Source organism: Mesoplodon densirostris, chromosome 8 (assembly GCF_025265405.1).
Source record: "Mesoplodon densirostris isolate mMesDen1 chromosome 8, mMesDen1 primary haplotype, whole genome shotgun sequence".
Classification (NCBI taxonomy): Eukaryota; Metazoa; Chordata; class Mammalia; order Artiodactyla; family Ziphiidae; genus Mesoplodon; species Mesoplodon densirostris.
The window spans coordinates 115,304,302-115,325,551 of record NC_082668.1 but is presented as its reverse complement, the minus strand read 5'-3'; the positions used below and the strand labels follow the sequence as shown (position 1 = coordinate 115,325,551).

The 21,250-nt window shown below is 34.2% G+C and overlaps 1 protein-coding gene across 2 annotated transcripts in view; it reads left to right on the top strand.

Moving 5' to 3' along the window:
* Positions 1-21,250, top strand: part of ACTR3 (actin related protein 3) — a 58,421-nt gene that overhangs the window by 20,933 nt on the left and 16,238 nt on the right. For both annotated transcript variants that reach the window (XM_060107153.1, XM_060107154.1), the window contains exons 2-8: positions 1,044-1,099; positions 4,702-4,826; positions 9,617-9,727; positions 13,088-13,183; positions 14,625-14,732; positions 17,774-17,917; positions 20,177-20,350. In XM_060107153.1, coding sequence (XP_059963136.1) covers positions 1,044-1,099; positions 4,702-4,826; positions 9,617-9,727; positions 13,088-13,183; positions 14,625-14,732; positions 17,774-17,917; positions 20,177-20,350 — 814 coding nt within the window. The remainder of the gene's footprint in view (positions 1-1,043; positions 1,100-4,701; positions 4,827-9,616; positions 9,728-13,087; positions 13,184-14,624; positions 14,733-17,773; positions 17,918-20,176; positions 20,351-21,250) is intronic.

Genomic DNA, 21,250 nt, shown 5'->3' with positions numbered 1-21,250 from the left:
AAAAATGACCTGACCACACATGGGAGGATTTATTTCTGGGCTCTGTCCTATTCCATTAGTCTGTGTGTCTCTATACCAGTGCCACACAGCTTTCGTTACTGTAACTTTGTACTGAGTTTTTAAATCAGGAAGTGTGAGACCTCCAACTTTGTTCGAGATTGTTTTGGCTATTCATAGTCCCTTGAGATTCCATATGAATTTTAGGATAGATTTTCTCTTTCTCCCAAAAAACATTGTTGGGATGTTGATAGCAATTGCATGGATCTGTAGTCAGTTTGAGTAAGTAACTTCCAAATGTGAACGTTTGTCCCATGCCTGACGCCTATACTAAGTAATCCAGTTATCCAAATGGCAGATTTAAGAAAAATCCAAGCTGTTTAATCCCATGTTTTTAAAGCTTAAGGGGAGGAAAAGTTATCAAAGTGTCTACTAGCTGTCTGAAGGAAGAGTTTTTCTGAAGATGCTACTGAACAATGAGGCCAAACAAACCGAAACATTGGAGTTTGGAGCAGAGAAAGGTTTATTGCAGGGCCGTGTGAGGAGATGAGCAGCTTGTGTTTTACATGTTTTACCCCTACCCTTTCCTTTTCTGTACCTTGCTTTTGTTCAGTTAACAATACGTTTTGGAGATTGTTCCATATCTGTACATAAGGAGCTTCTTCAATCTCTTTTCTAATAACTTCATAATTTTCTATAGTATAAACGAAGCATATTTAACTAGTTTGATGGCTGTTTATTTCCAGTCTTTTGCTATTATAAGCAAGAGTGTCGCAAAAGGCCCTGTTACATGTTATTTTGTACATGGATGAATATCCCTGTAGGATCAATTTCTAGAAGTACAGCTCCTGGTTAAAAGCTATGGGTATTTATAATTTTGATATAATTTTGAAAGCAGAGATGTTTAAATGAACTGAAATGATGGAATTTTGTATACTGTTTACCCAGAGTGGAATCTCACTTCATAACAAATGGAAATCTAAGAATTAAATTCATAATTGCTGAGATATTTGTGAAATCCTTATGAAATTCTTTTTGTTTTTCAGGTATACAAAACTAGGATATGCTGGAAATACGGAACCACAGTTTATCATCCCTTCCTGTAAGTATTTCTTTTAAGTCACAAAAAAGCTGATTTAATATCTTTTAATAAAGTAAAATAAATAATCATTTTTGACACTCTGTAAGATTTAGTCCTTTAAAAACATGGTTTGCCAAGCTCTAAGCATGGCCTCATTTCTGTACCTCTGACCATTCATTTCAGATCTCTGTTTAGCTCTTCATTTACCAGATCTGCCAGATACCTTTTTAAAGACAAAAATGAATGAGCTGATAATTAAACAGTTTTCTGCTTTGAGGGTATTGCTGTTAATAATGTGTGTGTGTGTTACTATTAAGTAATGCATATTCTCCATCACACGCCTACAAAGGTTGTCCTTTGGTTTGTGGATGTGATTGTTTGCGGGGCTCGTGCTTGTTGACATCCCTGACGAGAGCTCATGTTTCAAAATAGGATGGCATCTCATCTTTAGAGATGCAGACTTCAGCTGTTTTCTGACATCTTATAGCCATACTTACACTGTTTTTGTTTTATCTTGCTTCTGTTAACTTCACTTTAGCTGACTGTCCACTTTAGCCTGGGCTAGGTATGTGTTCCTAGATGAACCTGTTTTAGGCTTCTGACTTTTAGATAATTCACCTTTTGAACATAATGTAGTAACATTTCTGAACCACGTGACCTATGCCAAGTTAGGACTTTAGCATATCAGATGATAAACCTTTTGAGCCATTCCTTGGTGGTGCTAACTTCTAGACAGTTCTAGTATCACTAGTATTAGACTATTTGAATGTTTTTGTGTATTCTTATTAATTTATGAAAATAAGAAGGAAATGGAAAAATAAGCATGCAGAGAATAGTGAAAGCAGCTTAGGATTCAAAATCTGTGAAGTTGAGAATGAGATAGAAATTACTATGCTTGCCCAAAACTGCAGATCTTTAGTCTCAATTGGGTACTCATCAGACTTGAACAGGTTGATTGTTTTGTTGTTTATACATAGTAAGAACAAAATTAAAAATGTGTGAAGCGTGTGTCAAAATTATCTTTAAAGGGGGAGCTAAGCTAGTACATTTTTTTTTCACTCTCTAGAAACAAACCTATTTGACTTTTGCACTTCTGATATAGTTTTGGTATACTTCTCTAGGGATTATTATCTAATAATCTAACTCTTACTATCTGAGAATTTAGGCTGTTACCTAAGTCTGATTCTTTAATGCCTGGAATAGATTTTAGGGGACACTGATGCTCATTCATAGGAGTATAGTGGTCTTAATTTGTAGTACTGTTGTCTTTTTCTTTATGTTTTATTCATGCATATTTGTTATCTACACTGAGGGACAGATTTGCTTTTTTGTTTTGTTTTTTTACTTTTGTCCTGCATTTATATATAAACATATTGACAGTTTGTTGTTTAAGACTTTGACAACAAATATTGCCTCTATTGCTGACTAAAATAGAAGTACTTTTGTGGACTAGTACTTGACATTAGTTATATTTGAGTTTAGTATTATACCATTGTGTATTGGTTGTATTGGTTTCCCAAGGCTGCCGAGACAAAGTACCAAAAACCAGGTGACTTAAAACAACAGAAACTTACAGTCCTGGAGAAGTCTGAAATCAAGGTGTCAGCAGGGCCAAGATCTTGCTGACAGCTTTAGGGGAGAAATCTTCCTGCCTCTTAAAGCTTCTGGTGTTTGCGGACAGCCCTTGATGTTCCTTGGCTTGTATATGCATCACTCCAGTCACATGGCTGCCCTGTGTGTCTTCACATTGTTTTTCTTCCGTGCGTGGATATGTCCAAATTTCCTATTTTTATAAAAACACCAGTCATTGGATTATAGCCCATCCTGCTAACCTCACTTTAACTTGAAAGACCCTATTTCCAAGTAAGGTCACATTCTGAGGTACTAGAAGTTAGGACGTAAACATATCTTTCTGGGGGTACACAATTCAACCCATAAAATGCTGATTTTGTAATCTCTTAATTTATAATCTTTTATAAAGCATTATGTTGTGATTAAACGTTTATTTCAGGAGATTACTGATATGTTAACTCTCATCCTTGTAAAATTTGGTTTTGCTTATGTTCTTAAGTGGCTGTGTTCAGTCTTTGTTGGAAGCCCATATAATTTTGAACTTTTGAACCTTGGGTTCTCATCACCATTGTATCCTTTCTCTATTTCACCTTTCTGCCAAAATTTTCAGTTTTAGTTTTCATTGTCTTATGAGAAGTTGTGGCATGTTAAAAATCCATTTGTGTATGAAAGAAGGTTTTTGATTTTGGGTTTTTTTTTCACCCAACCAGCTTTAATGCTGCAGGTGCAGTTTTATAATGAGCCAGTATAATCACTGCCACTGATGAGCACAGATATTTGATCTGGAAAACCTGTGGATATGGTTCAAAGTTATTTTCATAATCTTTGTTTTTTAGGAAGTTTATAGTGAGCCATCTGATGTCTGTGTACATTGTAAATAAATTGCTAGAGGAGCTTTCTAACATTTAGAAGTAGATTGGATTTAGAATTTCCTTCAGTATTTTCTACCCACCTTATTAAGGGTATAAATTGTTATTAAATGGAAGTGTAACAGTTGGGTGCCACATCAGCTTATGTGCATGCAAATTTTTTTTTTTTTTTGGTGGTACGCGGGCCTCTCACTGTTGTGGCCTCTCCCGTTGCGGAGCACAGGCTCCGGACGCGCAGGCTCAGCGGCCATGGCTCACGGGCCCAGCCGCTCTGCAGCATGTGGGATCCTCCCGGACCGGGGCACGAACCCGTGTCCCCTGCATCGGCAGGCGGACTCTCAACCACTGCGCTACCAGGGAAGCCCCCCCCCCTTTTTTTTTTTTTAAATTTTTGGCCGTGCCGTGCATCATGCAGGATCTTAGTTCCCTGATCAGGGATGGAACCCAGATACCCTTCAGTGGAAGCAGACTCTTAACCACTGGACCGCCAGTGAAGTCCCCAGGCAGATATTTTGAATGAAGAACTGTTTTTTTAACTTCAAGGATTCAGAAATTTATAACTTAATTAAGAAATTTACAAGTTTTAGGTCTAGAACTGTATGCTGGATTTCTGAAATTATATAAGGAGATTGTTGTGGTTTTTACCTAAATGATTTGAAATTTCCTTTTGTATATGTGATTTAAGTTTAACAGGTCTTTATGCCAGTGTTATACCTAAATTACTAGTTCATAATAATGCAAATAGGATAGAAATTTGAAGAAAGCTTTAAAAAAAATTTCCCCTTGCAATTTTCCTACTTTTATAACTGTTTTTCAGTTTTTTCTTTCTGATTGTCCATCAAGCATAGGTTGACTTGGTGAAATTATAATTTTACTCAGATCAAAATAGATCTCACATAGTTTTTAAAAATATAACTGAAACATTCCCACAACAGTACTTTTGTTTTTTGGGCTTTTTGCACTTGAGGCCTTGTCTCTGGGTGGAAGTTGAGTTTTCATTGTATTAGATGAATTTTGTCTTTTTTTTTTTTTAATGACCTTTTTGCTTTAATTTGACACTTCAAATATACTAGATCATGTTCTATTTAGTAACACTTTATTACGGAAGAAATACAAATGAAAAATTTGTCTCACTTGAAAAAATACAATTTTTGACATGTATAAATAACTTCTATTTTAAAGGTATTGCTATTAAGGAGTCAGCAAAAGTGGGTGATCAAGCTCAAAGGAGGGTGATGAAAGGTGTTGATGACCTAGACTTCTTCATTGGTGATGAAGCAATAGAAAAACCTACATATGCAACAAAGGTATATTTTTATGATTTGTATAAATATAAATAACATTCTGTTTCAAAAAATCACTTTGTTCTATAATTGTGCCACTTGGAATTTCAGTCAATTACAAGCCTAATACCCTCAACCACTTTACAATAGAAATTTCTTTTTCTCTGTGGCTCCTCCCAGCCTTGCTTTGACTGTAGTGTTTTTTTTTCCCAAGAGGAAGATTTTAGCCCCTTCAGGTGAGCAGTATTTACTTTTTCCATCTCAGAATCATTAATGTGATTGGCTTTCTCTTGCCTCCACATCACCACACCTAGAGATATTTCCCTCCCGTCTTTATTCACACCCACACTTTCTGCCCTTTTGAAGCCTATGTCATCTGGAAGTGCCACTCTCTTTCCTCCTTTTTATCTTTTTCCCTTTCTTGTTTGTTCCCTACCATTCTTCCTCCTTCTCCCTTATTATTGAGGTATAATTTATATACAGTAAAATAGGTAAGGCTTAGTTACACAGTTTAAAAATTTTTGTGACTGTAATCATAAAAGTTCAGGACATAGAACAAGTCTAGTAACCCAGATGCTTTCCTTGTGTCTGCTCCCACAGTCACTACCCCACCTGCACCAAAAGGGAAACACTATTCAAATTGACTTTACCTAATTTGCACATTTCTTCCTTGGTCCTTCTTTTCTTCCATTTTAGTAATTTACTCATTAACAAACAACTACCAGGTATAAACAACTTTACTAGGTGCTGACATTAAATAAGAAAAATGGCTTTCCTGACTTCGTCTATTATAATTGGTGGAAAGGAAGCCATTGAAGAAATAATTATAAGTGGCTTGTAGTTATACAAATATTCGGCTCTTGGAGCTTAGAAACAAGACAGAACTGGAGATAAATATTTAGAAGGTATTAGTTACCTTTGGAAGGGGTAAGATTCCCTAGGGCTAGGCCTAGGACAGAGCCTGATCAATGCATCATTTAGATTTGGATGGAGGAGGAAAGCCTACAAAGGAGACTGAGAAGGCGCAGTTAGAGAGACTGGGTAAACAGGAAGGAGAGAGAAGAGTGTGGGATGCTGTGACCAAGTAAGCTAGAGCCCATAGGTTATTTGCTGTCTTTAGCTACAAGGATGTCATTTATAATCTTAATAAGAATAGTTTTAGAAGAGCAGTGAGGCTGGATTAAAGTCGATCGGATTATGAATGACAAGGAAAAAATGACAGTAATATTCAGTGAGGTTTAGCTTTGATTGGGAAGGAGAGATGAAGAGACAAGTTGTGGGCTTAAAATGGAAGAGATGCTTAAATGCTGGTGTGAAACTAAGAGATTAAAGTAACAGGAAAGATGGAGTATAATACAGGGCTCTTGACAAAGTTAAAGGGATGGAATCCAGATGATCTAATTGATATATGGAGGATCTCTTACATTATAAAAAATGAAAAAGAAAAAAGAGGTAAGGATGGAATGTTTTATAGATTTGGTGAAGAAAAGTTGGATTCCTGACTGTTGGCTTCTGCTTTCCTTGTGAAATACATGGTGATGTTATCTCTGCTGCCCAGGAAATCGGGGGGGAGAAAGTGAAATCTGAGTGATAGGGAGGATATTTAAAATCATCACTGTGGATAACAGAGTAGGGAAACAAAGGCTTGCCAGGTAAATTTAGGTCCATTTGGGAATAGCAATTATGAATTCTTAGTTTTATCAACCAGTTCTGTGTGATTTGTGTGATCAGCATTCTGGGCCTAGGCAAGTTTAGGGTAGGACTGTTGGGTTGGGTTTTGGTAGATGGAATGACAAAAGGAAGTATGAATAGTCAAAGCGATGGGGCCTAAAATCTAAACTGTGTGTGTGTTTGTGTGTGTTGTGAGGGGGATGGTTTTTGGCGAGGGAAGAATTACGGCAGCCAGTGGACTGCAAGTCTAATTGTGATCGAGAGAGATACAGTGAGGTGCTGGAGTATGCTAGAAGGATAAGAAGTTGTGATCAGAGAGGGGTGTACTTGCATTTCAGGGATTTAGAGATGATAGTGGTGATCTAAACTGTGGCCAAAATGGAAAAGACACCTTTAAATGTGATAAAGTCGGTGAGCTGAGAGGCCAGAGTTCCTATGCATTGATTCTGTTCTTTTAAACACATTTTCATGTCTTCCAAATGCAACAAACACACCCAAACGACAAAAATTCTTTCAATCCTACTTTCTTTCCTCAGCATTTTAGCTATTGTTTTATTTTCCTCTTTTAAAACCAAACTTCTTATTTAGTCTCATTATTTGATAAGCTCTTTGTTAAATCCAATTATATGTAACAATTTTCATCCTTCTTGATTTGTCTTTCTTTCACAAGATTACTCTGCTGGTTCTCTTCCTAACGTGAACTATTCTTTTTATTTGTTACTTGTTTATTTTTTTCCCCTACTGTGTCACTGGTTCTTTATCCTTTGCCTACTACTCAAATGTCAGTATTTCCCAGGTACTGTCCTTGATTCTCTTTTCTTTCTTTATTAGAGACTTTCTCTAGGTGGTCTCATCCACACCTTCGTCAACAACCACAGCCTACATCTCTGCTTCCAATTCCTTGACCCCATTTCCAAGTACCTACTGTCACCGACCTACTACCTGGCTCTTGAGTTTAATATACTCAAAACAAAATTTATTACATATACTCTACCCTTGCTTATTCCAAGATAAGACAAAACACAACTTTTGTGTCTTAATTAATAGATCCTTTCCATCCTGACTCTAGAGCTAGAAACCTAGTGATGATATCTTTGAGTTTTTCCTCGTAGTGACAGAAATCTTGAATCTGGCCTAGCGTTATTTACACCACAACTGGGGCTCTTAGTCTTTCTTCCTTGGTTCTTTTAAGATTCATTTCAGCTTTCCCAATGCTGCTCTAATAATCTTATTAAAAATCGAAGCTATTCTTGTTTATACCCTGCTTGAAAATTTCTACTGATGTTCTGTTTCTTATAGAATAAAACCCAAGTACAAGGCAAGTAATAGTTTTTGAGAACCTGGTCCCCTTCATGTAGAACTGATCTATCTGTCTACACCCCTTTCCCTAAAGGCACACGTGTTTTTCATTGATAACTGTTGTGTTTGTATATTATTGCGGTGTTTGTATATATTTGTTTCTATTCTCTATTTACCCCACCCCCTGAAAACAAAATTAACAAGGTTGCTCCTTTAAGACCCAACTTAGATACGACCTCCTCAGTCATAGAGGAATAGGAGCGTTCCCATTTTCCCTCTGAAGCCAAGTTGATCATCTTGTCCTAGGTACTTTATTTCCTTAAAAACTTACAGTATTATGTTTGTATCTGTTTCTTTCACTGGACAGCTCCTTATGGCAGGATGTTTATGTCCTTAGCATTTGTGCCAATGGTTATAGTAGGTGCACAATAATAAATGAGCAATAAACGACACTTAGAACATTAAAATATATCAGTTCCAGTAATGTTATAAAATGAATGATGTAGTACATTTTTTCCTCCCCTAAAGCAAAGTGGGGAGTGAAAGTTATTTTTTAAGTATAATGACTTAGTATCTAGAAGGCTATGGTGAAATGTGGATATTAGGAATTAATAGATAAAAGGTTTAATGATTGAGTAGATGACTGTAGGATATTTATTTCACTAATGCATTCAGCCTTAAGTACTGGGGGTGTATTTGTACTATGTGCATGGAACTGTATTTTTTTGTTTATTTTTCTTTTGTATATTTTTTGAAGTTTTATGCCTACGTTTTTACTTTGCTTAAGGAAGTCTTCATATATTCAGAATACTAATCTTTAGTTACATCTGTTGTGAAACTATTTTATTGCAGAGATTCACAAACTTTCTCAGTGCCCTTAGTTTCTCAGTAAAATTTTTTACAGTGTCACTTAGAAAGAAATTACAACAGTTCTGTTTGTTAAGTAGCAACTTAGTAGCCACTTGAAAAAAATAAGACATATTTTTAATTGTTAAATAATCACAATTACTAGTAGGATGCATGTGCCTGTCGGGCACTTCACAGTTTCTTACACCTGGAATCAGATTTCACATCACCGTCCTCATTTCTTATTGTACATGGGTTTTTGGGGGGAGGTGTTTAGTTTTCATCATAGCAACTCCTGGCAACCCAGCTTTTCAAAGAAGTGATATTACTTGAAGGGAATCTAGTATGATCTGATGTTGAAACTGAACTACTTTAAAAGAGTAGGTATGCAGTGCCAAACTGATTCTGAGTATCACCAGATTTCCCTGGAAAATGTAAAATATTTGCGGTGTCTTTGAGAATTTGCTGTAGTACCCTGGGGCTCCATTTTGGAACCGTGGTTCTATAACAAATACATATGACTTGTCTTATAAAATTTTGCTTGATTGATTTATGGTTATTCTTGCTCTATACTTATCAACGGTGTTTTATATATTAGGCACACAACAAATGCTTGTGAAAGAGCTAATAAAGATTAAGCAAATTGTCATAACCTGTCATTTTCACAGGCTAAATTTTAATAGGTTACGTTTCCATTATTACAAAACTTTTAGCAGTCTAGAAAGACCGGTACAATGACCTTCCATCTAGATTGAACAGTTTTTAACATTTTGACATATGTGCATTGTGTTTTTTAATTGAGACATCTGAAAATATGTTGTAGAAATAATTTCTTTTATCTCTAAATAGTTCAGTGTGCATCTTCCAATGATCTGCGTGTCATTAGCACACCTAAGAAATGCTTTCCTCATCTAATACTCACTAATGATCTGTTTTATTTTTGATTTTTTCTGGTATTAGTAAAGATTTAATTCTTGTTTTACTTTTTGTTTTAATAGTGGCCAATCCGCCATGGTATAGTTGAAGATTGGGACTTGATGGAAAGGTTTATGGAGCAAGTGATCTTTAAATATTTAAGGGCGGAACCTGAAGACCATTATTTTCTTTTGGTAAGTACAAATTTTAATTTCTGTGAGGAAATTTTTTTTGTGTGTGTGGTACACGGGCCTCTCACTGCTGTGGCCTCTCCCATTGCGGAGCACAGGCTCAGTGGCCATGGCGCATGGGCTCAGCCGCTCTGCGGCATGTGGGATCCTCCCGGACCGGGGCACGAACCCGTGTCCCTTGCATCGGCAGGTGGACTCTCAACCACTGCGCCACCGGGCAAGCCCTGTGAGGAAATTTTTGAAGAAATTTAATGAGAATGTTTTCATTGCATCTGTACTCATAGGACATATGTTCTTGTTTATTAAATTGTCATGTATCTAATGACTTTGTTATAAAGCTGTATCATCTTTAGTATCTTCAACAGTAAGTTTCAGGGGAAAAAGTTGGAAACATGGCACTTTCTTTTTTAAAAAAATAACTGGTCTGATTATTATTTCATTTGTAATTCTTGGTAAGAAACTACAATATAATTTAATTTTTAAACGTTTTTCTTTCTTTTTTTTTTTTTTACCAAAGTAATGCATGTTCATAATGTTAAAAAATCAAGTGCTATAATATCAAATTTAAATTAAAATTTTCCTTCCTCACCTCTCCCTACCTTGAACACTTGATTTCCCCTGCGCAAACACTTTAAGTTTTTAAAGAGTTTTTCTTGATAGTTATACCTTGTATTTCTTGTATTTTTGTTTGTTTATTTATGTTAATTTTTTGCTGCGTTGGGTCTTTGTTGCGGTGCGCGGGCTTCTCATTGTCGTGGCGTCTCTTGTTGTGGAGCACGGGCTCTAGGTGCGCGGGCTTCAGTAGTTGTGGCACGTGGGCTCAGTAGTTGTGGCTTGCTGTCTCTAGAGCTCAAGCTCAGTAGTTGTGGCAGATGGGCTTAGTTGCTCCGCGGCATGGCGGATCATCCCGAACCAGGGCTCGAAGCCATGTCCCCTGCATTGGCAGGCGGATTCTTAACCACTGTGCCACCAGGGAAGCCCGTATTTTTGTTTTTTTTTAATAGTAGGCAGTCTATTAACTTCCTGCTAGGTAAGATGAGTATTTCGTTCTTTTCCTTTTATCCCCTCCTTAACACAAAATCCTTACCTTCTCCCTCTTTCTGTGACATAGTTTAATTTTGGGTTAAATTAATATTTTAATATTTTTAATATTTTATATTTTATTGTGATTGTGAATATTGTTTATGGTTGGACCATAAACATAAAGTTGAAAAGAACCTTGCAGTGAATGCCCAATATACCCACAACCTAGACTCAGCAATTAATTTTACTATAATTGTTTTAGGACATCTGTCTATTGGGTTATCCTTCAATCACTCCATCTTTTTTTTTTAATCACTTTAAAATGAGTTGCAGATGGAGTCATTTCACCCCTAAGTACTTTAACATACATTATCATCAACTAGAGTTTATTATTGTTTACATTTTTTCTTTTATATAAAACTTACATTCTATAAAATCACACATCTTAACCCTACCGTTTTATGGGTTTGACTGGGCATTGGCAGACTTTCTCTAAAGCTAGTTAGCAAATATTTTTGGCTTTGTGGACCATGTGGTCTCTTTTGCAGCTGCTTAATTAGCTCTGCTGTTGTAGTAGGAAGCAGCCATAGGCAGTACTTAAATGAGTGGCTATGGCTGTGTTCCAGTAAAATTCTGTTTACAGAAAGAAGTGGTGGACTAGATTTGGCCTGCAGGATGCATGATGTAGTTTGCCCATCCACTGGGTTTGACAGATGCATACATCTGTGTAACCTAAACCCTTATCAAGATAACAGAGCATTACTGTTAACCTGGAAAGTTATCTCATGCCCTTTTCTAGTTAATCCCTGCCCCCATGCCCTGGAGGCAACCCTTGTTCAGATTTTTTCCAGTACATACATGTTTCGCTTATATTTGAGTTTCATGTAAATGGAATTGTACAAGATGTGCTCTTTGGTAAGACTTCACTCATCATAATCTTAAGATTCATCCATGTTGTTGCACATACAAGTAATTTGTTGCTTTTTGTTGCTGGGTTGTATTTCATTGTATGCCTCCCTGTCCATTTTCCTGTTGATAATCACCTGAGCTCTTCCAAGTTTTTGACTACTGTGAGTATTTTTTGGGTACTGTGAACATTCTTAAACAAGTCTTTTTGTGGACATGTTTTTATTTTTCTTGTGTAAATATCTAGATATGGAATTGCTGTGTCACAGGATAGATGCATGATTGATTTTATAGGAAACTTTCAGAACTTTTTCCAAGGGATTGTACCTTTTTGCACACCCACCAACTATGTGTTAGTGATCTGGTTATGTATACAGATCCAGCATTTGATGTGTCCGTTTTTTTAATTTTAGCCATTCTGGTTGGGTGGGTAAACTTTCTCATTTTGGTTTTAATTTGCATTTTTCTGATAACTGATGTTGTTGAGTACTTTTTCATGTGCTTATTAGCTATTTGTATATCTTCCTTGTGAGGTCTTCTGATTATATTTTATTGTATTTTGTATAGAATTTCTGCTTTTCTTGGAGTTTATAATTTAACTGGCTTGGTTTTTAGTTTGCTTAATTTTATATATATCTCTTACTGAATTATCTTCAAACTCTTGAACATAGTCCAAAGCCCTCCTAAGTTTAAACACATCAAGTAGTTTAGAAGTTAAAGGTTTTACATATGGAAAAAGTCTAATCCTCGTTAATTTTCTAAAAAAAATTTTATAGTGTCTTTTAAAGTTTAAAAAAATGATTTTATTTAAAATGAATTTAAGTTTTATCTGTCTTTCCTTTTGCAATTTATGTTCATTAAGTTTAAGCAATCATTCCTTACCTCAAGGTCAAAAAGATAATTCTTCTGTATTTCTTAAGTTTAAACTTTTGCCCTTCAAGTTAAAATATTTGAGATAACAAAAAGGACTGGATAGTCAAATCAGATTAGTAAGAATGATGTCTTATGTAGTTTCAAGCTTTGGTAATATAAAATGATTTAGGTATTCCTGAGGCATAAGTGAAACATGAAGTCCAGGATTTGGAGGGCTGCTCCTTAGGTCCTTTCTTGCCTCATTGGGATGTGTTCTGGCCCAGACTTAACCCGCAGGTTTCTAAGTGACGTGATGTATGCAGTCACATAACTTAAACTGAAGAAGCGTCTTAAACTGTTGTAAACATTTCCGTTTTATACTCTAGCAGTTATATAAACATACATATCTGTTTGAGTTCTCTACTGTTTTTTTTTGGTCTGTGTGTCTTTATTTTTGTACCTCTGAGTTTAATGACTTTTAAATACAGTGTTTAAAATACATTATTTCTCACGTAAAAATTATCTATGAATTTATCAAAATAATTTGATATTGCATACTTAAAATCTTATTCAATTTAATAGACTGAGCCTCCACTGAATACTCCAGAAAACAGGGAATATACTGCTGAAATAATGTTTGAGTCCTTCAATGTTCCAGGCTTGTACATTGCTGTACAGGTAAGCAAGTTTATAAGTCAAAATAAGCTTGACTCTTAAATTTTAATCTGGTTTAATTCACTCTTAAAATATATGTATATTTTTCTTAACCTCAAAGCGTATCATAGTTCTCTACTGAACTGATAATTTAGAAATTGTATTAGAGGAATGGAGCTATTTAGTTAGTAAAAGGGAAATGTTAAAGGAAGTAAGTTAATGGTTTTTGGATAAATCAAGACCTTTTATGGAACAGAAATAAGGGAACTGATAGTTACTGAGAATTTACTCTATGTCAGGAATTTTCTGTACGCATTCATTTACCCTTGTAACATTCACTGTGTCCTCTTTTTGTAGTCTGTTCTGAATGACCTACCACTACATATATTTGACCACTGCCTCCTTTGTGCCCCTCTGTATCCTGTATATCACAAATCCCCATAATATTTTATTGCATTTAATTTGTGTATATATCTGTATGGAACAGCTTCTCTCTCATCCCTCAGGATCAGAGCTTACTTCTTACTTGTTTTTTAACGCGGTAGCAAATGTGATACCTGGCATATCACAAATGCTTAAAAAGTATGTAAATTACTGTGTAGTTTTGTTAGCCCCCAGTTATTATGGTGTGATCCTGTGTTAAAATAGGAGGATGGCCTAGTTACCTTTCTAGGTCCCTTTCAGCTATTATATTGCAAGTAGGTAAAATAAAGCCAGCTTAGTTCTGTTTTCAATTAATTAATTATTTATCTTGTTCGAGGCTTGGATTTGTATGAAATTTAGGTACTTTAAAAAAATGAACTAGCTTCATTAATTTCTTAATTTGCAAACTCTTTTAATAGAAAAAATTATATTTTATTGCCTATGCCAAGATTTTTTGTAGAAATACATTATTTCATCAACTTTGCTTTCCTCATTAAATCATAGTATTTGGAAGTGTGCAATGGCCTTTTCTGGTTAAATAGCTTGTCACATATTCCTAAATGCATGTTGCACTTAGAAAATTTGGAGCTAATCTTATGAGTGATACTTAGTATAGCCATCTATGTACTCTGATGATTGGTGGTTGTGTGCTTCTCTACCTTACTTTGTGGTATGTTACAGGCTAGGCCATATAAACATAGTTTTAAGTCCTGTACTGTATTATCTCATGTTAGTCTTCTGTATGATAGTACCGTACTATCTCATGTTAGTCTTCCACATTTTTGGGGGGTATAGGAGGAAAATGGCCCCCACTAAAATATCGAAAATTTGTAAACATGCCCCTAAAGACTAATGTAAGCCTGTAAGTTGTCTTAATAATATGTAGGTTGTGAACAATTTTACTGTATAATATAAATAAATTTTGTGTATTCTCTTTCCAAAGATACTACATTTAAAATTGCATAAAGTACTCCAGTAAAAAAATTTTTCTAATAACTCTTTGTTTTTATTTTTTTGCTTATCATATTTCTTTTTGTTCAAGGCTGTTCTTGCCTTAGCTGCATCGTGGACCTCCAGACAAGTAGGAGAACGGACGTTGACCGGTACAGTAATAGACAGTGGAGACGGTGTCACTCATGTCATCCCTGTGGTAAGGATAGTTTAAAATTACTGAACAGGATATCAGATAACACCTGGAAAAGTTAAATTATATGAATTATTGCCATCTTTTAAAAACTTTAAATATTACACTTAAAAATTTGATGTAATTTGACCATTGTTCAGCGATAGCTGTGTTTTGCTCAAATTATTATTAGAACCTTGTAAACAAATTCCGGATTTTTGTTTTTTGCTATAGGTTTGTACTACAGTTAAAAATAATTAGAAAATTATTAGAAATAGTTTCTAATTCATAATTAGGAAATGATGAATTAGAGTATCTGGAATGGAAATATGCCTTTCTTGTCTTAAATGTGGAACTCAGTTTTCCAGTTTGGATGCGTCTGTTTGTGTGTTAGCCAGTTGATAGTTTTTCTTATCCTTAATTAACAGATTTCATACTGGTCATAGGTTATCTACTAAATAGCAGTTAGTCGAAAGTACGTGACCATTAATGACTTCTGGGGAATTACGTTTTTGAATTAAAAAGCTCAAGTTGTGATTGTGCTTCATGGTTTGGATTTAATCAAGCATGTTAAGAAATATGCATCAGATTGGATTATTTGTGAGAGATAGCATTTTTCTGCCAAAGCCTTTCTGCTTCCAAGTTTTAATGACAAATTAGATTTTTTATTGTGTCTAATAGATTCAAAATGGCTACTTGAATTCATTCTAATTATTATTGCGTGCATATATGTAGAAAGGTTTATCTTTTAAAGTAATTTTTATGTTATATTGAATAACATGTAAGGAATGAAATTATTTAGAACTTTTATTTTTTCATTATTCTTATTCCTCATTTTAATGCATCAGGCAACCTCAGTTGAAGATTACATCCTCCGAGTGACTACTTTTGGATTAGATGTCATAATTTATTCTTCTGATGTCCTAATAGTAATAATTGTCCTTCTTTAAAAAAAATAAAAACTTCCTTGCGATATAATTCACACACCATACAATTCACTCATTTAGAGTGTACCATTCAGTGTTTTATTGTATATTCATAAAGTGCATCCATCACCAGAGTCAATTTTAAAACATTTTTATCACTCTAAAAAGAAACCCTGTGTCTTTTAGCATTCATTGTCCCCCCCGTAACTTTAGCCCCTGGCAACCACTAGTCTACTTTCTGTCTCTGTAGATTCGCCTGTTCTGGATATTTCATATAAATGGAGTCATTCTTTTTTTCTTTTTTTTTAAAACATTTATCACCAGGTTTTTGTTTTTGTTTGTTTGTTTGTTTTTATTTTTGTCTGTGTTGGGTCCTCGTTGCTGTGCTCCGGCTTTCTCTAGTTGCAGCGAGTGGGGGCTACTCTTTGTTTTTGTGTATGGGCTTCCCATTGACGTGGCTTCTCTTGTTGTGGAGCACGGGCTCTAGGCGCACAGGCTTCAGTAGTTGTGGCTCACGGGCTCTAGAGCACAGGCTCAGTAGTTGTGGCACCCTGGCTTAGTTGCTCCGCAGCATGTGGGATCTTCCCAGACCAGGGCTCAAACCCGTGTCCCCTGCATTGGCAGGTGGATTCCTAACCACTGCGCCATCAGGGAAGTCCTAGAGTCACTCTTTTGTGACTGTCCTCTTTCACATAGCCCAGTGTTTCAAGATTTATCCATGTTGTAGCATGTATAGTACTTCATTTCTTATTATTGCCAAATAATATTTCATTGTATGGATATTCTACATTTTATTTTATTGCCATTGGGGGATATTTTAATATCTTGGAAATAAGGATGTGTCCAACATTTTGATGGCTTTTTATAATTTAGTTGGTATATTTTTCTTTCTTAGTGCTACATATTCTTTTCCCTTTTTTTCCCAAAATGGGACAATAATAGTGACCTATGTCATAAATCTGTTTCGAGGATTAAATAATGCATATATGTATGTTGCTTAGAGATACATAAAGATTCTTAAAATGTTCATTTAAAATTCTCATTTAAGCCTCAAGATCTATGCTGTAGATTATATTATCCTTTGAGGACTTCAGTTTACTCATTTATAAAATGCAAATAACTGAGTTGCTTAAGATCACCAAATCATAGGTCATGGGGCTGGGATCTGAACTTGTTCTTCCTGACCACAGTCTTTTCTTAACATCTACGCAATTAAGCAGTAATATTATTATCTTGATAATTAATATTGGAATAGGTAATTTGCAAAAAGAAGTAACCAACTTGGAAAAGAAAGAGTTTTAGTAAGAATATTAAGAATTGGGTATTCATGTGATTTTCCTGCCTTCTTTTGAATTAAAGGACTGTTCTTTGTAATTTCAGTTTATCTTTTTTTATTGACTTATTAACTATGCTATATATTTCTTTGTTATTGTCATTTATTTTTTGGTGGTTTTTGCTCTAGGGCTCATAGTAAACATCTCTAATTTATTACAGTCTAACTACAAATAATATTTTACCATTTCATAAACAAGAATGTTATGATGTTAATGAAATTTAATTTTGCTACATTATTTCTGTACTTCTGAGTTGTATTAGTAAGTTTATGAATTCATTCTGCAGAATTAAATTATTTGGAATTATGATGGTACATGGACTGCCTCAGGCTTGTGAAGTTGGTACCTACTTCATTAGGAGAATGATAGCCAGCTTGTGGGTTAATGATCAAATTTCTTACAATGCAATCTAAATTTTTTGCTGAAATTATAGAAGATTTAAAACTAATATCCTATTTGAAGTCTGTTATCTAAAACCTTTAATACTTCTGATACTCACTATTTCTTTGTTGTTGAGTCATTTCAGTCTTGGTTGTAAACTCTTATCAGTAGGAGAATAAATCTAAGCTTTGTTCATAAGTTTTGTTCATTCTTATTCATAATATCTGTACAGTATTATAAATTCTATACTAAGTTAACTGTGAGGAATACAGTTGAGGAATAAAGACTAGAAGAATTCTCCTGGGATAAAGCAATACTTAAGGATACAAATACAGTAATCTGAGAAATTGGTCTTTAATGATTAATATAGGTGATACTGATTTTTGAAAACGTTGAAAGTAAATTTGACACTTTTTTTTTCATATAGGCTGAAGGGTATGTGATTGGCAGCTGTATTAAGCACATTCCAATCGCAGGACGAGATATAACATATTTTATTCAGCAATTGCTGAGAGACCGAGAAGTAGGAATTCCTCCAGAGCAATCCTTGGAAACTGCTAAGGCAGTAAAGGTAAAAAAAAAAAAGTTAAGAGTATAATTTAGTTAAAAATCAAAATCACGTTATAATAAGAACATGAAAAATTCTTAAGTGAAGAACAAGCAGTTTAAAAAAACTTTCCTTAACCAGTTACAAACCACTACTCTTACTAATTACATGTATTTTTCTCTGCATTTCTTGTAGGAAATTTTGGGAGATTATCAGCCCTTTGCTTGCTCTCACCACATTTCACATTTGAGAGGACTAACATATAAGAACATTTATACCAACTAACTTCAACATACATTTTTGTGATTATTCTCTTTTGTAAAAATAAATGTAGCATGCCTTGGAGGTACTGTGGGTTCTGTTCCAGACCACTGCAACAAAGCGAATATCACAATAAAGCGAGTCACACAAAGTTTTTGGTTTCCCAGTGCATTTAGAAGTTATATTTACACTATACTGTAGTCTATTAAGTGGCAATAGCATTATGTCTATAAAAAATGTACATACATAATTAAAAAATACTTGTTGCTAAAAGATACTAACCATCATCTGATAATGCAGAGATGCCAGAAAAGTTCAGTTTGTAAAAAACACATTATTGGTGAAGCACAGTAAAACGGGGTATGCCTGTAATTAGTTCACTTCACAGTCCTCACATCTCAATTTTCACTGACTTCTTTATTTTTAATTCTAGCAGTTTTCTGTTACAACAAAATTTTTGATGTCATTGATTCATTTGGCTGTAGAATAGAGGCAATGGTTGGCTCAAGTGATATGGCCCATAGAAGAAAAATGTGAAGGCTGTGTAAGGTATTTTAATAATTTGTATGCTACACCAGGGCTTCATGCAAAATACCAAAATATTTAACATTGCTTTTTAAATTTATCATTTGTCAACATACCTAAAAAATTTCATTGGGTCTCACATATGTTTTGAATATGTTAAAGCAAAACTTCCCAGGTAAAAATAACTCCATATATTTGATGGTCTTTGCATGATTATAGTGTTTTCCTTGCTTATCAAAGGATAGGAATGAAAATGAATTTACTACTTCCTAGGTAGTAAAGGAATTTGTAAATGGTTGCAAGAAGTCACCTCAGGTAGGTGGCATCAAAATTAAATATGTAAAAAATCAATATGAACACTACTGTTTCAACATCTTTGGGAAATCTCTGGAGTTTAAAAATTAACAAAAACACCAAGGATTTGTTCTAGAGCATACTAGTGCTCAGTCTTAATGTCTTTTAAGGATCATCATTTCCATGTAATTCCTACTTCCAAGATTTGGAGAAAGAAGACCTAATATGACATACTCAAATTATCTTCTGTTTTCCAGTATTCTTTCCCATTATGTGTGTTGATTATCAGTAATAATATTTGTACCTATCTTGGATAGAATCCTTGATTTATACAAATATGTGAAATGTGTGTTTTTCTTCAAAAAAAAAAAAAAAGAAATAGACTGGCAATCAGGAGTCCACAAATTGCAGATAGAAAGTTATAACATGTTTGAACTGCATTTTTGATGAAAACTTTTACTGAGGATGTATATCCAAATATGCAGTCATTCAGCCTTGCAGGTAATATAGTAAAAAAGAATAGTTTATATTTTCAGTTTTTTTTCTTTTGCTGACTTAGCCCATAATCTTTTGTTCCAGATAGGTATTAAAGATCTATATATGTAAAAAAAAAAAAAAAAGAAAAAAAATTTTTAAACTGAAGTTTAGTTGCTGTATAATATTATAAGTTATAGGTGTACAATACAGTGATTCACAATTTTTAAAGGTTGTATTTCATTTAAAATATTGACTATATTCCCCATGTTGTACAATATATATCCTTGAAGCGTATTTTATATCCAATAACTTGTACCTCTTACTATATTAATTTGTGTGGTTATGTCAACTATTTATTCTCCACTTCTTTGTGTATTTTATGTTTTCTTTTTTCTAAAATATGAACTCCTTTAATTATTGAAACAGCATAAAATTTTGGATGACATTAATGAGTGCTTTCATGAAACAGCACTGAAATATTAGAAATTGGCTCTTTAGTTTAAGTCTTATTCTCTTCATTTGTGAAACCTTCAGTTATGTATAGGAGATGAGCTGTTTATTTTTACTACACATACGATAACATCCTAACATAAAATTTTCTTCAGCTAAATTTGCTAATTTTATTTTCTGAAGATGTTTTTTCATTTGATTTGTTTACTGAAAATATGCCATTCTGTTTTGCTTTTCCTAAAGCAAGAGGAAAAAATTACTTATTTCTTTTTCTAGGAGCGCTATAGTTATGTCTGCCCAGATTTAGTAAAAGAATTTAACAAGTATGATACAGATGGATCAAAGTGGATTAAACAGTATACTGGAATCAATGCTATCTCAAAGAAAGAATTTTCCATTGATGTTGGATATGAGAGATTCTTGGGACCTGAAATATTTTTTCATCCAGAGGTAAGTTTTTTTTTAGATGGAATTGTTTTGAAATATTCAGCAGAAAATATCAGTCAGTTATATCAGAGGAGTTAACCTTGGGAACTTTCTTTTGTATACTAAAATACTATAGTGAGTCATATTTTTCAAGAAAAAAATTGTCTTTGTGTTAAAACTGGGTAAACAGTTACTATATTTCATACATTTAGAAAAATGAAACTTGTCTAATATTTGTGGCTTACTTGGGGTCATGGAGGGTGGGGAGCTCTTAAATTCATGCTCATTTAAATAAAATATTTTAGGAGATGTTCTAGAACTCTCTCCTCCTCCTCCCATATAAAATAACCATTATACAAAGAACCCTCAATTGACTATCATAACAAAATATTTAACTATTAGCAAAATAGTCTTCTCTCTTTATGAAGTGTTAGCAACATACAGGCTATATTAAATTAATGAAATATGTGCTTTTAATAATGAAAAATTCTTCTAGTAAGTTAGTATAAGAACTTTTTGTATTAGAATTAGTAACATTAAATGCCTATTCTGCTTATTCAGCAGTAAGAATAGTTTGTTTAATATTGTTTACTCAGCAAGTGGTAAGTGAATACAGTTTTCATTATCTCGGTTTAAGCATTGTGTATTTAAGATGAAAAATTATTTATCTTGCTCTAATCAAGCTGAAAGAATGAGAGATGCATATCTAAAAAATGGTATAGTTGCTTAATGAATCATGTATCTGGTGAGGGCATGGGAAGAAACCATCTAAGTCTGCTTGGGAGAATCAGGGAAACTTCTTAGAGGAGATGACAGTTGAACTGAGAAAGGATGAATGGGTATTTCTCAGGCAGGTATGTTAGGGGAGTACATTTCTGGCAGAGAACTATATATATATCTATATATATATGTATGTATAAAAGC